Here is an 18668-nt window from a genome sequence, read left to right as displayed (position 1 = left end):
TTGGGTGAGGGACGGACACCTAAACAACTAGCCTACACTTGAGGCCTATACCTCTTTGGTGAGGGACGGACACCTAAACAACTAGCCTACACTTAAGGCCTATAACTCTTGGATGAGGGACGGACACCTAAACAACTAGTCTACTCTTGAGGCATATAAATCTTGGGTGAGGGACGGACACCTAAACAACTAGTCTACACTTGAGGCATATAACTCTTGGGTGAGGGACGGACAACTAAACAACTAGCCTACACTTGAGGCCTATACCTCTTGGTTCAGGGACGGATACCTAAACAACTAGCCTACACTTGAGGCCTATACCTCTTGAGTAATGGACGGGCACCTTAACAAGTAGACCATACTTTAAGCTTTAACCTTTTTGGTCTAAAGCGCATATACTACTTGAGCCCTCAACCGCTTGGAAGACGGACAGACGAATATACCAATAAACCATTCTTACGTCCTAAAACCCTTAAACCTTTGGTTGAGTGGATGTCATTTATACCATTGGACAAAACTTAAGCCCTAGACTTAGTTCAAAAGACGTTTATTGAACCATAAAAGAGAGGGGACAGGATAACATGTTTTGACTCTTTTTTTACTTCAACACATCTGTCCGATATTGCTTATGAAATGATGATAATGCTTGAAGATTATTGCATTTCTTTTTCTTTATGTTTTAAACGCAGTGCATTTGCATTTTACGTTTATAGGCCTGGACAGACTTGTTGTGTCTTTAGATTTGACAGGATGAAGAAAAGATCAGAAAAGCCTACCTTCCACCAAAAGGTACTGCAATTTCTGCAATGGTCTGTTTAATTTGCTCGACTTTTTCTTAGAATATATGGACTGATTTTGATTAAAGCCTTTGTTTTGAATTCTGTCATTTTGCTTGGCGGGTTTTCGGGGCGCCTAATACTTCCAAACACTTGATATGATTTGCTGACTTGTAACCGTAACAAAAATAACAATGTTCGTATGTTGCGTAGGTTCTGGGCAAAACCTGCTCTTAAATGCCCTCTGGCGTTTAAATCGGGAATACGGAAGTGACGTCATAACATACAATTTCCAGTTGGAAGCCAAATTCAAAAGCTCTGAATGTTTTGTATTTGTTACCGCTTGTTTATTTATTGAACAAGTCAACATAGCCATTATTTCGGACTATAAAAAACAATCATATGAAGCAATTACTACCTGTTACTTTAACCATAAAGTTACCCACACGATTGGACAAATTGCAACTCCTTGTATAAAAAGTATTGAATAAAAGACGTTTTAAACAATGTTTTGCTGTTTCTCTTTCGTTTTATAGCTGGCCTTCACCTGAGCTTTGACCTACTGAAAGGGGAGGGTATCTACCTTCACGAGGGAGAATACCTATCATGCAAGTACACGGAGACTCAGGTCCGCGCCCTCACGGAAAAGGCTGGCCTGACGCTCAACCGCATGTGGACAGACGCCGGCCGCCGTGTTGGCATATTCTGCTTTGCTTCAAAAACTTCGAATATCAGCTCATAGTTATATAATTTCAAAAACCATTTGCCTCGTTACTATTTTCCGACATTCTTGTAACAAGGGTGGTCAAATAAAAAATGGATACCAATAAAAAAAATCATTTTCAAAATATGCTGCGGCAGAGATCAATTTCAAAAGGATTTTTTTTTTGTTAATATTTAATGCTTTGACCATTTTTAGAGAGCTGAAAACTGTGTGCAAGACCACAAAGGTTTCTGTTAACAAAAGGTTGCTTACTTTGTTTGCTCGTCTTGAATTAATACAGTAACGCCGAATAATAGCTAGAAATAAAGCTCAAAGAAATGTTGAAAACCCATATAAACCACACATTACAGTGTGTGTATACCACGTGATGAATTGCGTCATAAATGCTACGTCGGAGGGCAATATTTTAATTTAAAAATAGACTTTAAACAAAGATAACGTTCTTCATCATTTTAAATGAAAAATAGCTCAGTCTACGCCGCTTACGGAGCCCCACCTTCGTTTTTTTACCATAATTTGATTTAGTTTCTTAAATGACTTCGACAAACCTTTTTACAATATGGCCGTCTGACGGAGCACTGTCAAAACATGATTTTGGAAACTAATGACATCAATGTCAAGTTGTATTACACATGTCACTTCAATGTCTAGTTGTATTACACATGTCACTTCAATGTCTAGTTGTATTACACATGTCACTTCAATGTCTAGTTGTATTACACATGTCACTTCAATGTCTAGTTGTATTACACATGTCACTTCAATGTCTGGTTGTATTACACTAATGGCATCAATGTCAAGTTATATTACAGTAATGGTATTAATGTCAAGTGATATTGCATAAATGGCATCAATGTCAAGTTGTATCACACTAATGGCATCAATGTCAAGTAATGTAACATAAATGACACCAATGTCAAGTTATATTACACTAATGACATTAAGTCTAGTTGTGTAACATAAATGGCATCAATGTCATGTTATATTACACTAATGACATCAATATCAAGTTATACTACAATAATGACATCAATGTTAAATTGTATTTCACTTAAGACATCAATATCAAGTCTTATTACACTAATGACATCAATGCAAGTTAGTTATATTACACTAATGGCATCAATGTCAAGTTTTTTTTATCAACTATTACGTATTTGACGCGATACGGGGACAACCGCGTTACAAATACCAGAATTGACGACATTATATGCCAAAACTCGGCCAATATCAACCAAACTCGGCCAATATCAACCAAACTCGGCCAATATGAGTTTCCTCTGTTTTAATCGGCTACAAAACTCGCTTATATAGGATTTGAGAAATGGGCCTATTTATTCGGCTGTCGAAACTAGCCTTATATGAGAAATATGCCATTTTCTTTCCCGTTTTTCCGACCTATTTGGAATTTCTAGCCTATTAAATACTTTAACCACTTTGTACGGTTTGATATTACAGTTGTATTTAACCTGTTGGTGGATTTTACGACAAATATATTTTTTGTACACCGACAAAATTGACGACAAGGGTGTAAAACGATTTACGAGTTAAGACGAAAAGACACGCTTCCTTACACTGTACAATGCTTTATTCATACGTATGTCAAATATCACTTAAAACGCTTGGGTGTATGTCAAAAAAGTAAAGTATAGAAAAGCAGTCACCATGAATGAATAAGGAATAAATACGGCTTCAACAGTTCAATGTGAACTTCAGGTAATTTATTTGAATGTTTTTAACCAAAATGTCGTACCATACGGAATAGTTAATTAATAAAATACTGATTAATTAGGTGATTTTATATTGGCCGAGTTATTTGTCCTCGGTCAGCTGTATGTGCCTTCGTCCTTTTGCGCTCAGGGATATACAGCTAACCTCGGACAAATAACTGGGCCTATATGAAATCACCTAATTAATAACATTATAATATTACACTAATGACATCAATAGCAAGTTTTATTACACTAATGACATCAATATCAAGTTATATTACACTAAATCAAGTTTTATTACACCTGTGTTACACTTATTTAGCGTCCAGTTTGAAATGGAGGTGGGTATTATATTAATATAATATTTAAACTGATGTAAACAAATAGCGCTACAATGGTCATAATAAGGATGTGTTTAATTACCAACACAAAAAATTAACACATGTTAATAATATATCAAACAACAATCCTATGGTCATCAAATTATGCAGAAAAACACAAAGTAATCATAATGCTGATAGGTCAAATTGAATGTTGATCATGATCATCTCGTTATTATATTGGTTTCGAGTATGACCTCCACTATTGGCAATACTGCTACGCCTACGTCACATATACCCACATAAATTAAGCACAAGGTTTATGGGAATGCGGGCCAACTCTTACCGAAGAGCAGTTGTCAATTTCTGAACCTTGTGTGGTCGTGGCGGACGGTGACGTATACGACGTCCTGGGACATCCCACACGTGTTCTATTGGGTTTTGCAGTCAGGTGAAACAGAGAGCCACGGAAGAGTATTTACGTCGTTATCTCGTAGAGTGTCCACGGAAAGTCGTGCAGTATTAGGACTTGAGTTGTCTTGCTGAAAAATTGACCCTGGGCGTTGACGTACCATAGGCACAGCAAAAGGTTCAGCGATTAGGTCAAAATATGATCGTGCAGTCGGGGTCCCTTGGACGAAATAGAGGTTAGATTTGAATGAGTGACTGATTGCCGCCCATACCATCACACCACCGCCATCGAAACTTTTATATTGCAATAAGCAGTTACGTGCATTGCGTTCATGACGCCGCTTGTATACACGCAGTCTCCCGACAGCATTGAAGACATTAAATTGTGATTCATCACTAAATATCACGAGACGCCTTCGACGAGCACGAAAAATGGCCGCATACTGACGTCGAACTTGACGTAGACGTTCAGTGAGAATCATGCCGCAATACGTCCTCCTGCAGCGTATGTCCCGCACTAGAAGCCGATTTCTCACTAAAGAAATAGGGTTCATCCGCTGGTCAACCAGACCAACCTCAACCTCTGACCGATTTCACCTTAAGATCACCACAGGAGATTTTACTCTAAATGATGACTTACTATCTCGTAATAACGACTTACTACATGTAAATCCTAATTACGACTTACTTGCAATAACTACATTGGCTACAGCAGGACTATTACAAAGACTACATATCTTTGTGTCAAAATGTCAAAATGGCGAAAACGTTAGACCCAGACGATCTAAAAGTAAGGGCATACCCGAAAGGGGCATCAATCGATAATTCAAAATGAAGATTTTAATCGATTTTATTTATTTGTAATTTGAGATTACAATTCTTAGTTTTATGGTTTCATTTTGTGCTTTATTTGAGTGAATTGGATTTCAGTCAGTAAAAAATGAAAACAAAGTTGAGGATATAGAAAAGAAGAACTATGTTGCCATATGTGACGTTTAAACAGAATTTAGAACAGAACAGAACAGAAAAACATATTTTTTACACGTAAACCTTACAGGTGTTTTTGTGTTAAATTAAAATATATATAAATATATACATATTACAACAATACTATGCAGTGAGCGACTAATATTATTGACATATAAAGGATAAACTGAAAATAGTACTATTGCAATTCATCAAAGTTACTAAAGGAATACCTAGTAGAATTCATTACTTATGCGTGATTGGCTAGTCGATGTTATCACGTGATATGACCAAGTTAGGTATATAGGTTATATATTCCAACCGATTAGCGTAAGCCTTTGTAGCACAGTGGATACAACACTGGACTGCAATTTTGGTGACACCGGTTCGAACCCGGTCTCGGACTCGATTTTTTTATATTTTGGTATTTTTTTACAATTATGATATCAAAAAGTAACAGATTTATTTATTAAATAATTGTCCTGAGATTCGTTACAGAAAAAAACTTTTATTGGTGCCAATCTGGTGTACAGTCCCTTTAATAAAGTATATTGACTCTAAAACGCTTCCGATATATATTTACCTAACATAAATGCTTGAGATTTATTTTGTGTAAACAGCTGTACAAGTTTAAACATACTAGGTCTAACTCTGTAATAACGTTTAATATAATATCATTCTAACCGAACATATGGTTAACACTTAAACATAATGTGAAACTTATCTTCTTATTCATTAGAATCACAATGACGCAAGTTTCTTTCTAGTCTATCATATATACCAGTATGTATTCTTAAATTATGAGAATAAATACGCTATTTTGTAGTAGAAATATTAAGATTTCTTGACGCGATATTGTCTAAATAAGATTCAATTTCAAATGAGGTTTTAAGTTCTCTATACACTGTTGAAAAAACATTTTCGTTGACATTTCTTTGCCATTGTTGAAGATGTTCGTATATAAGACGTTGTTTAAAAATACAAATAAAATGGTTTTCGTTTATCTGTTAATCATCACACCATATGTAATAAAAACTATATCGTGTAAGAAGATTTTTAACATTATTAAGCCAATTTGATTATCTTATCAATATCTAACATAGTATATTCAATGACCGATTAAATAACTATATCATCACTTTTCTTACTTTAAAACAGTATTTTAAAATACTTACATATCTATTAATATGTGACGGGTATCTACCCAATTCACCATATACAGCAGCTTTTAAAATTGTACAAGTATAGCTTTGCAAAACCTCAAATGTATCCTCTCAAACTGGGTAGATTTTGTAAATTCCCATATTTCACAACCGTATGTAATAATAGATGAAACAAAGGCATCAAATAACTGGAGTGCTAGACTTGGTATGCATTCATACCTTTTTAAATTTGACAACAACGTGCTCATTGCTTTTAAACCGTATAGTGTTTGGGTATTAAGATTAACATTACCAGTGTACTTAAATGTAACACCTAAATAGTTAAAATCATTAACAATCTCCACTTGATCATTTCCATATACCCAGTCCTCATTTCGTTTTGTACCACCCCTTTTGCGAAACACAACATTGTTTTGTCTTAGCAATGTTTACTACTAAACATACATGTAAATTTTCTGGGGTTTCGCAGTACAACCATTAAGAATAATGCAGTTTAAACTAAAATCCTTCAAAAACGGACCCAGGACCAGAATTGCAGTATAGTCTTTCAAGTTATAATGTTTGAATCGCGGGATGGACCCAACAAAAAAACCCAGCTATACTTCAGCAGCCAATTGTATAAACAATGGTAAATAATTACCACGGTAAGTAGAACCACCGGTAAATTCCGTGGTAATATTACCATGGCGGTAAATACGTTGTATAAAAGAAATTACCAAGGCGGTAAATTTACCAGGGTAAATTTTACCAAAATGTCCCATAATGCAATAGAGTGACGTCATTTTCCCGCATAGCTGTCAGATTGGAGGTATCTTTTTTTATAAAATAAAGGAAAGTCCACATTCCATTTTTATATAAAAAAAAAACATCTAAAAGGCAGGTTTAATGACAAGATTAATTAAGGCAGGTTTAATGACAAGATTAATTAAATCGGTCCAAAAAGTTACATGGTAAATATTCAACAAAACAGTACAAAGTATTTTTAAACTACTCCGTGGCTAATCAATAAAACACATGCAACACATTAAGGGGTAGGTTTATTCTGTTTTAAGGGGTGTTACTCTTTACTTCATATAAAAAGGGTCAACGAATACCGCAGAAAAATGCGAACATTATTGCAATGATATGCAAGTCATAATGACACAATATATCTGAATAATTTGAAAACAGAAATTAACTGACAAGTAATTATACTTGCTTACACAAACTACAAAAAAATATCTTTGAATAAAATTTAATAGCATCGTCCGTTTTTCTCACGCTGACACCTACGGAATTTATAGTCAGTTTCAACTTGCTATAAAAATGATGCACTGAGTATCATAGAATTGATTCTCATTAAAGTGATCAATAATTCATATCTTTAATCTTAAATGTACCATTGTTTCAGTTTTCCATGTATTTGTTAATTAAAGCTAGGGTCCATTGTTATATTTTAAACTGAAATATTGCTGAAATTAAAAAAATATGTAAGCAAACACCACTGATTCTTTTAGTGTCAATACAGACACATATTATAAGTGCACTTGATCTTTTCTATATCTCCTATGTGAAATGTCAATTCTTGAAGAATTTCATTTATTAAATGCTGCATCCAACCACTTTGCAAATTCATAAGATTATTAAACTACATGCGACATTTGTACAATATATCAGTAATGATTATTATTAATGACCAAATGATCTTAAATCCTTTTCTTTGATCTTGTTTGTAACATATATGTTGCATTTTTAATCTTAATATATCTAACGGACACAATTCTTTATATACTACAGCATATTTCTCTATTTTAGTTATTCATACTGAATATTATGTTTCATATATAGCTATGCCTGTAGTATTGTATTTCACTTAATGCTTGGGTATGAATGAATAAACATGTAACTCCATTTGAGATCTTATGAATCTAATGTTTACAGGCGGTTCAATTTGATTGTAAATATTTATTTGCAATATACTCAAAATATGTGCAAAGTGGGATACATTTCAACAAAGTAAGGTCGAGACCTGCAATCAAGTATTGGTCTCGAACCATTGCATTGAAGATTTTGGAATTATTTAAACGCGAAACAAGGTAAATACATTCTTAAGCTTCCGATTTCTTGTGTCACTGTTTTTGTACATGAACTGTTTTCGTTGGAATATTTTTAATGCAGTTATTTGTTCACACGGTGATTATTGGCGATTTCTTACCTCTGTATTCCTGTCTTCTATTGATATGGATGTAATGGAACAGTTTTCTATTCACGAAGTTTCAATTTGTCTTTAAAATCGACAAAATGAGTTGAGAAACGAGCGTTTGTTTATGTCTGGTCGGCCATCTTGAATCTGGTAACTGAGACGGTAAATCAATTTACCCACCTCTTGGAGGAGGGTAAATATTACCACGGTAAATAGCTTGGTAAAATAATTTTGTTTTATACAATTGCTTACCGCCAATTTACCAGAAAAATTACCGCCGGTAAAATATTACCCTGGGTAAATCTGTTTATACAATTGGCTGCAGATGTTTTACTCATCAGAATTCCATGGTTTTCTCGAAGTATGTGAGGAAAAAATGCAATCATTGATTTTAAGTGACATTTAACTCTTTCATGCCTATTTAAAAACATTTATATATCTACAATCCCTGTGGCATAAAAACATCTAATAACAAATTTGGTTCGACAATGATATGTCTCCCGACAAGTTGTTTATTTTCACATATCCCCAGCCCCTCCCTGCGGCTCTGCATATGTTTGCAACTTGTTTATTTATTACTACAGTGATAATTTCTAATTTATATGGGCTTCTATTTCACGGTTTGGAATAGCTTAAATAAATTACAGAACCATAAAAGACGAAATTTCAGCGCAGGAAGGCCATTTATAAAAATATAAAGATCTTAGTCGATTCGTAAACTGAAATGCGCTTAGTTTCATATTTTCGCTATTTTGCTACAAGTTTGTGCCAGTGTTGAAAATGCACGCAAAGCTAATGAAATAAAACACACAACGTATTGGCATTTGTGACGTTTTACTGATTTAGGGGTTTTGACATTACGACTAATTTCCTTTATTGAAACTTGTCCCTATGATGTATGAAAGCACGGTTAGAAGACTAGGTGTAACACCAAACAAGAGCTAACTGGTAAAAAAACAAATACGTGACTACATTTGCAATGTCATATAATATGTGAAAAATATGCACCAGTCATAGGTTTTGTCTCTGGATACGCTCCATAAAAATAGTTTAGATGTCATAATTGAATGTATTCCAGATATTTGGTTTCAACTTGCATACTTAAGATTCTCGAATAGACAATACCTTTTTTTCTCAGGTTTATATAATGGACGTGAAGGCGGCATTAGTTTCCGGTTTAACATCCGACCCTCGCCGACTTCCAGTCTGGTATCGTTACGACAATCAGGGGTCAATATTTGACGACCTCTATTCGTCAGAAAATAAAGATTATTATTTCTATTCGTTGGAGACCGAGGTTCTTTCCAACAATGTGCAGGTAAAACAAATTGAAGTGCAGATATATTAATAAAAAATGACCAATACACTGCTTTGCATGCATGTTTCATATTCCAAATTATACAACTTTAGGCAATATCATAGTGATTTTATGATAAGCGCCATATGCACATTTTGAAATAAATCTACCTTTAGCATTCACAACCAACTATATATTATGTGAGAGCCTTAAACATGCAGTCATCAAGGTAATAAAACGAGCGTTTATTTTCAGGAGATTGTCAGCGAAATTGTGTCTCCTTGTTTCTTTGTTGACCTTGGAAGCGGGAATTCAGAGAAGTCCAGAATGATAATAGACGCTATTTTACGGGAGCAAACGGTACTAAACTACATCCCAGTGGACATTTCATCAGGTATGGTAATACAGTTTGGGTATTTGTCACAATATTATAGCTGCTTTTCGGCAGATGTGTTACGAGACTTAATTGCTTAATTGTACTATTATTTTATGGAAATGATCGGCAATGCAGCAGAGTTAAACTGTAACGGCCAGTGATATTGCCACGAAGGTACATGCAGCTATTTTGCTACTATGCAGCTATTTTGCTACTATGACCTTTTGTACCAATGTAATAACATACCCTTATTTTTACATTTTGTAGAGTTTCTTAAGGATGTGTCGAACTCTCTGTCCAGAGACTATGGAGACTGCTTGCAAGTGACGCCAGTTCCAAGAGACTACAGTGAAGGCATTTCGTACCTCCGGTATGCTGATACGTTAATTTTAAATGTTATCAAAATTCATTCTTATATGCGGTTAGCTAGAAGATTGAGCTATAACACAGTTGCCATTAAAGATCAAGTAGAGCTTCTGACATATTAAGAGATCACTGTGAGCGGTGTGCGCCGCTCTTTACCTTACAGCTCATTATAAGGTATGCGAGGGTGTTACCGACCCCACTCCTCTATTTTCAATCCGAGTATTAAGTAAAAGGTTAAATATTTGAATCGATTTTAAGAGTCGGCTTTTTAAATAATGCAACATTCATGCGTCAAGTGTATCATTATATTTTGTCCCGTCTCTCTGTAAAAAATAATTGATCTGGATCTCGATAGGCACGTTGTCGAGCCTTTCAGCGTAGCGCAACGGGAGAGAGATGGACTCTAATCCCAGCGTAGGACAGCTGTTCTGAAGTTGTCGGTTGATGAAACATACATGACATTATCCTCTAGTTTATTTCAGACTATTTTGGTATTTGGGAAGAATGGATGTATCTTATGGTTTTACACTGTACTGACACAAAGCACTTTATAGTTTTATGTACATTTTGTCTTCCGGTGATGTTATCTGAGCATTAGTCACTGAATGTCTTATCGATAAATCTACGTTTATTTTAGCGGACAGGGTTTGAATCCTTATTCCATGGGAGGGCTGACAACAGCCCTTCGGCCACCTTATAGAAGAAGATCAAGCGATTCGCATTCCTTCGCTCTTGCAGGAATGGGAGCTTCAGGTCTTGGAGCATCTGGGTTACGCAGCTGTTGAACCTGTAATAGTCGCCAGTGATGGATCTGGGTGCCTGTCTCTGCACCTTTACTATGTTATCTATGTCTTTATGATGGTAAGAATACCAGACTATAGCAGTGTACTTAAAGGTTGAACGTGCGATTGAATAGTATGCCGTTTTTCTGCAAATCTTGGGGCAGTGTTTACGGTTTCTGCGAAGGGAGTCGAGTGTCGAGGTGGCTATTTGTCATCTTGGTGATGTGTGAAGACCATTTGATGTCTTCATAAATAGTGACACCAAGATATGGGTTGTCAAGCACTTGCTGTAAGATGTGGTTGTCAAGTTGATATAATGTGGATGATTTCTGGTTGATGGACATGATGTAACACTTCTTTGCATTAATCTGCATTCCCCATGTATAAGTACATTCTTGTCGTAGATCTTGTTGGAGTGATTTGTATTCTTTGCTGTTTTTGACGGTACGGTATAGCAAGCAGTCGTCGGCAAAAATCGCCCTGTGTACTTGACAAACGTTGATGTTGCAACGAAAACGTAGTGGACCCAGCACCATTGGGACGGCATTAGTTGTCCGACTTGGCTTGGCTGTTCTATGGAGCTGTATGTTTCCAGCGTCCTTGGTGGCACTAACCTGAACTGGTCGACTAGAATCTGAGCCTTATCCTTGCTGCTGTTTATAAGTCTGCTAATGTTCCTGAGAGGGGTCACACTGACATTATTCTATCTACGTGACTTGACGAACCTCCAAAATGTCTTGGCCTTTTCTCTTTGAACCCCTTCTGGATTTGCTGTTGATTTGGTTGATTTCTGCTTTCTGGAATGCCTTTAAGCACTCCCTCTGGTATGACTTGAAGGCACCCCACTGCTTTGTCATTTTCGCATGTTTGTATATTCCTGACTTACGCATGATTATCCTTCTCAAGCCTCTAATAAGCAATCGATTTCCGTTTCTTTCTGAGCTTGGATGGAATGTAACCGTTTATGGATTTGTTAATACCAGATTTCAGGGTTTCCCAGAGTTTCTCGGTTGCAGGGTGTTGATTGTCGGTCTCTCGGGTGAACTTCTCAGATAGTTGTTCCATGTCTTCTTTGAAGTTGTCCACGTTGGTTTTCGAGAAGATTTTTCCTGGCTTCTTGATAGTATGTGAAATGATGATGATGATGTCAGTTACTACCATGGGGTGATCACTTATTTCAGGTATTGAAGTTGAAGTTTTAACAAGAGAGGGGTTGTTTGTAAAAAGTCCGAAATGCATTTAAAAAACAATAATGCCTTGGCGGTGTCACTCGCGCCAAAATACCACGTGACTTCACATAGAGCGGAGCTATATGTAGTGGGTCAAATAAGTGCAACACTAAAGTACTTAAGTAAGAGCTCATTTTTGGAGAACTACAGAAAATAGTGCGAGCTTTCTCGGCATGCGGCCTCGCTGCGCTCGCTCTATTTTCTGAAGATTGCTAAATTGGTCTTTATACATAAAATACCGCGTACTATAAGGTGAATTTAATAATCGTATTAAGCAGTACTAATACAAGGTCGTCAAATACTTTTTCATAATAAAAAATACACCGTCATTTCCAGGTCGATTTCAGATGCAAAACTTATTCTTTGGCTAGGAGGGCTACAGAGTCTACCTTATGATAAGCAGTTGGACACATTAAGTCAGCTGGCGAAGACTATGTCAGGTTTGGTTTGTACTGGATATGTTTCCTGTGTAGAAGCCAGCTTGTATACTTTTCTAGAAGGTTACACCACTAAATCATATTGTGTATTTGACTTTATAAAGTAAGGTCCGAAATCATTGAGTGCATCATGGCTTGACCCTGTCGTGACGCAATGGATACTGAAGATATTTTTACTTTCCAAAACTGCCATGAGATGCAAGTGCCCGCCATTCTCAGACACGTCTCGATATCAGTGTGTGTATGTACCACGTAATAAATTACGTCGGAAGGCAAAATGTTGCTTCGAAAAATGAATTAAAACAAAGATAACTTTTCCTTTTCGTCAGCATTTTAAACGGGACAAAGGGGAGTCTATTCCTCTCAAAGAGTATCGATTTCGTTTTACCATCGGAGTTGATAAGGTAATAAGTTTCCTCAAACCCTTAAACAACTCTTTGTAAAAATAATGTTTGGACAGTGCTCCATCAGGTGGTGGGTTTGTGAAAAGATTTGTAAGAGTGTTTTAAGAAACTAAACTCTCAATCAAGCTTAAGTAAAATACCGAAGACGGGGCTATGTCAGCGGCGTAGACTGCGCTATGTTTCATCTCAAATAGTGAATATATGGTGAAGTTATCTTTGTTTAAAGTCTTCATTTGGAGAAAAAAAATTCCGACGTAGCTGTTACGATGTTATTTATCACGTGGTATACACACACTTGATATTATCAGAGTTGAAGAAGCATAGTGAAATACACGTAGATTCGCGTGCTTTACCCTGGCTTTAACACAGAGACAGTATGGTTCTTTAACGCACCCGGTGTAAAGCATCGACTCAAGCGTTACAACTTTCCTGGCTTTAAACAAGTCCTGAGCACTACGAAGTTCCCAGTTGATCTGGGCAGAGCATAAGGAAAGGAGGAGCTATGAGTCTTATTTTTTAACGCTTCCAGGGATCGAACCCGCTACCATCCGCACCCGAAGCAAACTCTCAACCACTACCCTGTCGAAGTTGTATCCACAAGACAACACTAGCTTTCCATAGATGTTAATCGAATCAGGAAAAACGTTGGGACTTGAAAATGTCTTCTTCGATTTGTTAATTACTCTAAAACCACTTTCCGATATTGCTTATCAACTGATGGTGTATTACTATGGCTTTATTTTATAAACGCATAACATTTGCATTGTATTTTGTTAGGACAGGACAGACTTGTTGTGTCCTTGGACATGACACAGGATGCAGAAATTGTCATAAAAGCCTACCTTCCTCCAACAGGTAAAACATTATATATTCATCAACAACTAAATAATTATTACTTGGAACTTATCCATTAATGTTTAGCTTTTTTTTCTTTTATCGTGCATGGCTGGGTTTCGGTTCAAAAAGGCGCCTAATAGCCAAACACGTGATCGAAATATGGGATATCATTTGCTTATTTGTGACCATAAAATAAGATTCACTGTGTACGTGTGTAATTTAGGTTCTGGTCAGAATCTGTACTTTAATGCCCTCTGGCGTTTAAATCGGGAATACGGAAGTGACGTCAAAACCGACAACTTCCGGTTGGAAGGCAGATTCAAACGTTCTGAAGAAGGATGCAGCGGCATAATCGTAAAAGCAGTTTCAAACACAAATCAACATATACACATACGTAAGAATTGCTTTTTTTAATAGGTAAAGTTTATGGCTGATATTAAACAAGAGCACCGCCTTCTGGTGCTGATCGCTCGTCTGATTTTATCCTCTTAAAGTGTATTTATTTCATTTTGAACATTTGATAGTGAACAGGTATTCTAAAGTTTGTAAATGATAGCTTTGGTTGTTAACATGTAAGGGACCCAAGCAATTATCTTAAATAATCAGACTAGCTAAAAACTACAAAGTCCAAAAATACTAAAATATCCCCCTACCCTTCCAAATGTGTGACTCAAAACCCGTTTGATAAATTGCATTACCCATGTATTGCCTGTGAAAAAAATGAAATCAATCCAGCAAAAATCGAAGAAGCTATGTCCAATCCTCTAAATGAACCAAACTCCATCAAAATTCATGTTTTACCCCCATAAACAAGTGAGACTCTGCATCTATAGGGTACAATGTGAAGAAGGGTATTAAGTGAACAAGTTCCCCAAGTATCAAAATGATAGCTTGGATAGTTTCCATATAAGTGACCCTAACGCAAAACATAACAAAGGCCGACGACGACGACAATCAAGTGACGACAAAAGCTCGTTTGTTTTTTTCAAACATCAGACCAACTTAAAGTGCATATGTGTAAAGCTTCTCTTTTGTTCGTTTTGTTAGGTATTTGTTACCGCTTGTTTATTTATTGAACAAGTCAACATAGCCATTATTTTGGACTATAAAAAAAACAATCATATGAAGCAAATACTACCTGTTACTTTACCATAAAGGTACCCACACGATTGGACAAATTGCAACTCCTTGTATAAAAAGTATTGAATAAAAGACGTTTTAAACAATGTTTTGCTGTTTCTCTTTCGTTTATAGCAGGCCTTCACCTGAGCTTTGACCTACTGGAAGGGGAGGGTATCTACCTTCACGAGGGAGAATACCTATCGTGCAAGTACACGGAGACTCAGGTCCGCGCCCTCACGGAAAAGGCTGGACTGACGCTCAACCGCATGTGGACAGACGCCGGCCGCCGTGTTGGCATATTCTGCTTTACTTCAAAACTTTCCAATATCAGCTCATAGCTATAAAAGAAAAAAAGTTGATGCATAGCATCAAGTCAGCGCAATCAAACTGGAAGAAAAACGTGCATGAGGATAACCAAAAATGGTTATTAATTCAATGATAATATTTTTTTATGTTGGGTGTTGGTATGCTCGAAGGACATTAATAATATTGTTACAATAGCTTAGGCCCAGAATTATAGATAATTTGTTGTTTTTTCCAAGCGAATCCTCCGGTTAAAACTAAATTATACCAAAAATATTCACACGTTTCTTCGGAAGAAATAGCGTCAATGGTCTAATACACAGATTTCAATAGCATGAAATTCACCTTTTATTTGTACCGGCATGTTATGTAAATTCCTTGCTTTATATATTGTATAAGTTTTTGTAACACATTTCACTCATATGAGTATATAGAAAGGGGATAAAAATACTATACATCAAGAGGAAATTATCTGGAGTTCGTTCCTTCGGATGACATTTTCAAAACAAACAATTAAGCTCAATGTTATTTTTTTAAAACTCGGCATTTTTGATGTCGCCAAAGGAGATTACTGGTGGGTTTACAAACATAAAGGATATTGTAATAGTACCGTGTAACCTTCATCTATTTGGGAGGAACACCTCGGCCTGTATCTATCTCGGAGATGGCCGAGTTGGTATGATTGAGTTGGTATTTAAAATCAAAATTTTCAAAATGATAAGCATGGCTATTATAATTTAAGGTTTCATTATCCATTAAAGTGTACAGTTTTATAAAACATACTAAGCTTCATATTTTATCATGAAGAAGAAGATGATTTTATTTCATTTCAAACATTCAAAATACATGGTTTCAATGAAATAAGTCGAAATAACCCTTGATCATTGCAAAAGCTGATACATATTCATATATATATTTATATGGCGATCATAGTCAATAGTTCAAATGTAAAAACATTTAGTATTCGAGCATGTATAGCACATAGATAAACTATACAAACAAAGAAATGAAAGTAATATGCGTTTAGATTCAAGGCTTAAACTCTTTATAAATTATTACGCTACCTAATTAACTCTTTCCTTATTTCAAAAGCTTTAAATACAAAAACTGCATGATTTTTAACTACATTAACATTCTCCGAGATAAAAAGCGCAATTGTTTTATAGATGCTTGGATGACGACGATAGTATCGAGGTAAGTATCTTTGTCTTATATCGGTATACATGTTACATTCAAAAAGAAAGTGGAATTCATCTTCTAAAATGTTACAAGATGGACATATCCTATTATCAATATCTGTACGGTTCCATCGACCGGTTTCAATACTTAATCTATGAGATGATAACCTCAATTTGCTGAGAGCACTCCTATATTTTTCAATATTAACGCATTTTAAATAAAACTGAAAATCAAAGCCAAAAATATTTCTATAAAACAATGCCCTAGAAGATTCAGTGAGCCTACTATGAAGGTTTTGAACACAGTTATCCGTTAGTCTTTGTTTAAAAAGTGATAGAAAACTCGGGTAGTCTCCTACACCTTGTACTAACCAGACATGATAGAAACCCAATGAGCTTAGAACACTTTTAACCTGTGTTGCCCAGTTATGTTTTAAAGGACGAATTTCAATATCATCTAACATGGGTTTATATATAAGATTAATGTATTTGTGTTCCGGAGAACAAATAACCTTAAACCAGTACTTAATCATGCTTATAGTGCTGTGTGTCTGAATATCTAGTCTACCGGTCTCTGCTAGGATAAAATCATTTTGTGTACTAGTTTTCACAGATAGTATATATTTGATAAATTGAGTATGTATCCTTTCTATATGAATTCTTTTAATAGACCCCCATACTTCAGACCCATACAACAAAATTGGCTTAATAAGTTTATCGAAGAGCTCAATTTTATGTTCTGGAGTAATATTTACGAATTTATTTAAGTATTTTATTTATTTGTATATCGCCTTTTGCTCTTGACCAGCTAAGGTTTTTTATGGCCTGCATAAACGATCCTCCTGTTGTAAAAACTATTCCTAAGTTCGTAAAATTATTTACAATTTCAATGGTGGCATCGTCATATAAGAACTCCAGATCTCTAGGCACTCTTCCACCTATTCTAAAAATTAACACTTTTGTTTTATTTATATTAACTTTTAATTTCCATTGTTTGCAGTACTCACCTAGTATATCAAGATTAAATTGCAGAATTTGCAAAAATTACAATATCGTCTGCATACATAAGTAAGAAAAAATTCAATAAATTAGTATCCACCCCTTTTGCCCCCTTAAGATAAAGTGTTTCTTCCAAGTCATTAATATAAAGAGAAAACAATATTGGCGAAAGACATTCACCTTGTCGCAACCCTAGATGACTCTCGAATATAGTACCTATGTCGTTCTGAAGCTTAACTCTTGTATATAAATGACTATACATGGATTTTATAACTTTAAAAGTCTACCCCGAATACCAAGTATATATATTTTAAACCAAAGATTTTCCCTTACAATGTAGTCAAAAGCTTTAGTAAAATCAATAAACGTACAGAATAATTGCTTATTTTGGTTAATAAAATGAGTTATTAGTCCATGCAAAGCAACACAATTGTCGGTAGTTCCCTTCTTAGCCCTAAATCTTGCCTCTAGTAATACATGGTAATTTTCGGCCCAGTTTGAAAGCCTACTATTAATTAAATTTTGTAAATAATTTTCCAAGGACGCTTAACAAAGTAATACCTGTACAATTGTTTGGGTCATTGATACTCCCTTTTTTGTGTATTGGAACAATAAAGCCTTCGGTCCATTTATCCGGAAAATATCCACGGAAAAGTATTTTATTGAACAGATTTAACAAGAAAGGTGAAAGTTCGGCTTTACCGTTGATAAACAATTCATTTAACATTAGATGGGGTCCTGCACTCTTTCCAGTATTGAGATTTGAAATACCCTTTTGTAACTCGTTTGAAGTAAATGGAATATCCAATTCTACAATTTCTACATGCTACTAGTATTTAATTCAGTCTGCATTACTTTATTGTTAATAATCTTTTGCATTTTTATGTTTTGCTTTATAAAGTTTATTAGTGTTCTCTTTCATTTTCTGAAAGTTGAACTTTCGAACGCTAGCCTTATATTTACTTCTAGCTTCAATCATTAGACGCTTATTTTTTTGAGAAGTGTTTCTTCTGTAAATATTTAGTGCTTGGTACGACATATTTTTATCATCAGAACATATATTATTAAACAACAAAGTAACTTG

The 18668-nt window shown here is 35.4% G+C and overlaps 2 protein-coding genes and 1 long non-coding RNA gene across 4 annotated transcripts in view; 2 read left to right on the top strand and 1 right to left on the bottom strand.

The window, feature by feature from the left end:
* LOC128214055 (uncharacterized) overlaps positions 1-1496 on the top strand; it is a 14584-nt gene extending 13088 nt beyond the window's left edge. Inside the window, exon 3 of the long non-coding RNA XR_008257860.1 lies at positions 1313-1496. This is a non-coding gene — a long non-coding RNA (uncharacterized LOC128214055). The remainder of the gene's footprint in view (positions 1-1312) is intronic.
* Positions 1-8400, bottom strand: part of LOC128214054 (complement C1q tumor necrosis factor-related protein 6-like) — a 25427-nt gene extending 17027 nt beyond the window's left edge. Inside the window, exon 1 of the mRNA XM_052920292.1 lies at positions 8267-8400. The gene's annotated coding sequence lies outside the window, so the exon portion shown is untranslated. The remainder of the gene's footprint in view (positions 1-8266) is intronic.
* LOC128214052 (histidine N-alpha-methyltransferase-like) lies at positions 3032-18668 on the top strand. 2 transcript variants are annotated; one of them, XM_052920290.1, is made up of 8 exons: positions 3032-3216; positions 9393-9572; positions 9807-9945; positions 10195-10297; positions 12641-12744; positions 13923-14000; positions 14206-14376; positions 15237-18668. In XM_052920290.1, exons 2-8 carry the CDS (start codon positions 9402-9404, stop codon positions 15440-15442), a joined length of 972 nt encoding a protein of 323 aa, XP_052776250.1. In that variant the 5' UTR covers positions 3032-3216; positions 9393-9401; the 3' UTR covers positions 15443-18668. The 2 variants fall into 2 exon arrangements, with proteins under 2 accessions (XP_052776250.1, XP_052776251.1); XM_052920291.1 differs by lacking the exon at positions 3032-3216 and adding an exon at positions 7950-8147.

Source organism: Mya arenaria, chromosome 13 (assembly GCF_026914265.1).
Source record: "Mya arenaria isolate MELC-2E11 chromosome 13, ASM2691426v1".
Lineage (NCBI taxonomy): Eukaryota > Metazoa > Mollusca > Bivalvia > Myida > Myidae > Mya > Mya arenaria.
This window is presented reverse-complemented; position numbering and strand designations above follow the sequence as displayed.

Bases quoted from the DNA above. Each gene is read 5' to 3' on its own strand.
- LOC128214052 (XM_052920290.1), top strand. From the start codon at position 9,402: ATGGACGTGAAGGCGGCATTAGTTTCCGGTTTAACATCCGACCCTCGC. The intron at 10,298-12,640 runs GTATGCTGATAC...CGTCATTTCCAG, and splicing joins GAAGGCATTTCGTACCTCCG to GTCGATTTCAGATGCAAAAC. The intron at 12,745-13,922 runs GTTTGGTTTGTA...GTATTTTGTTAG, and splicing joins GCTGGCGAAGACTATGTCAG to GACAGGACAGACTTGTTGTG.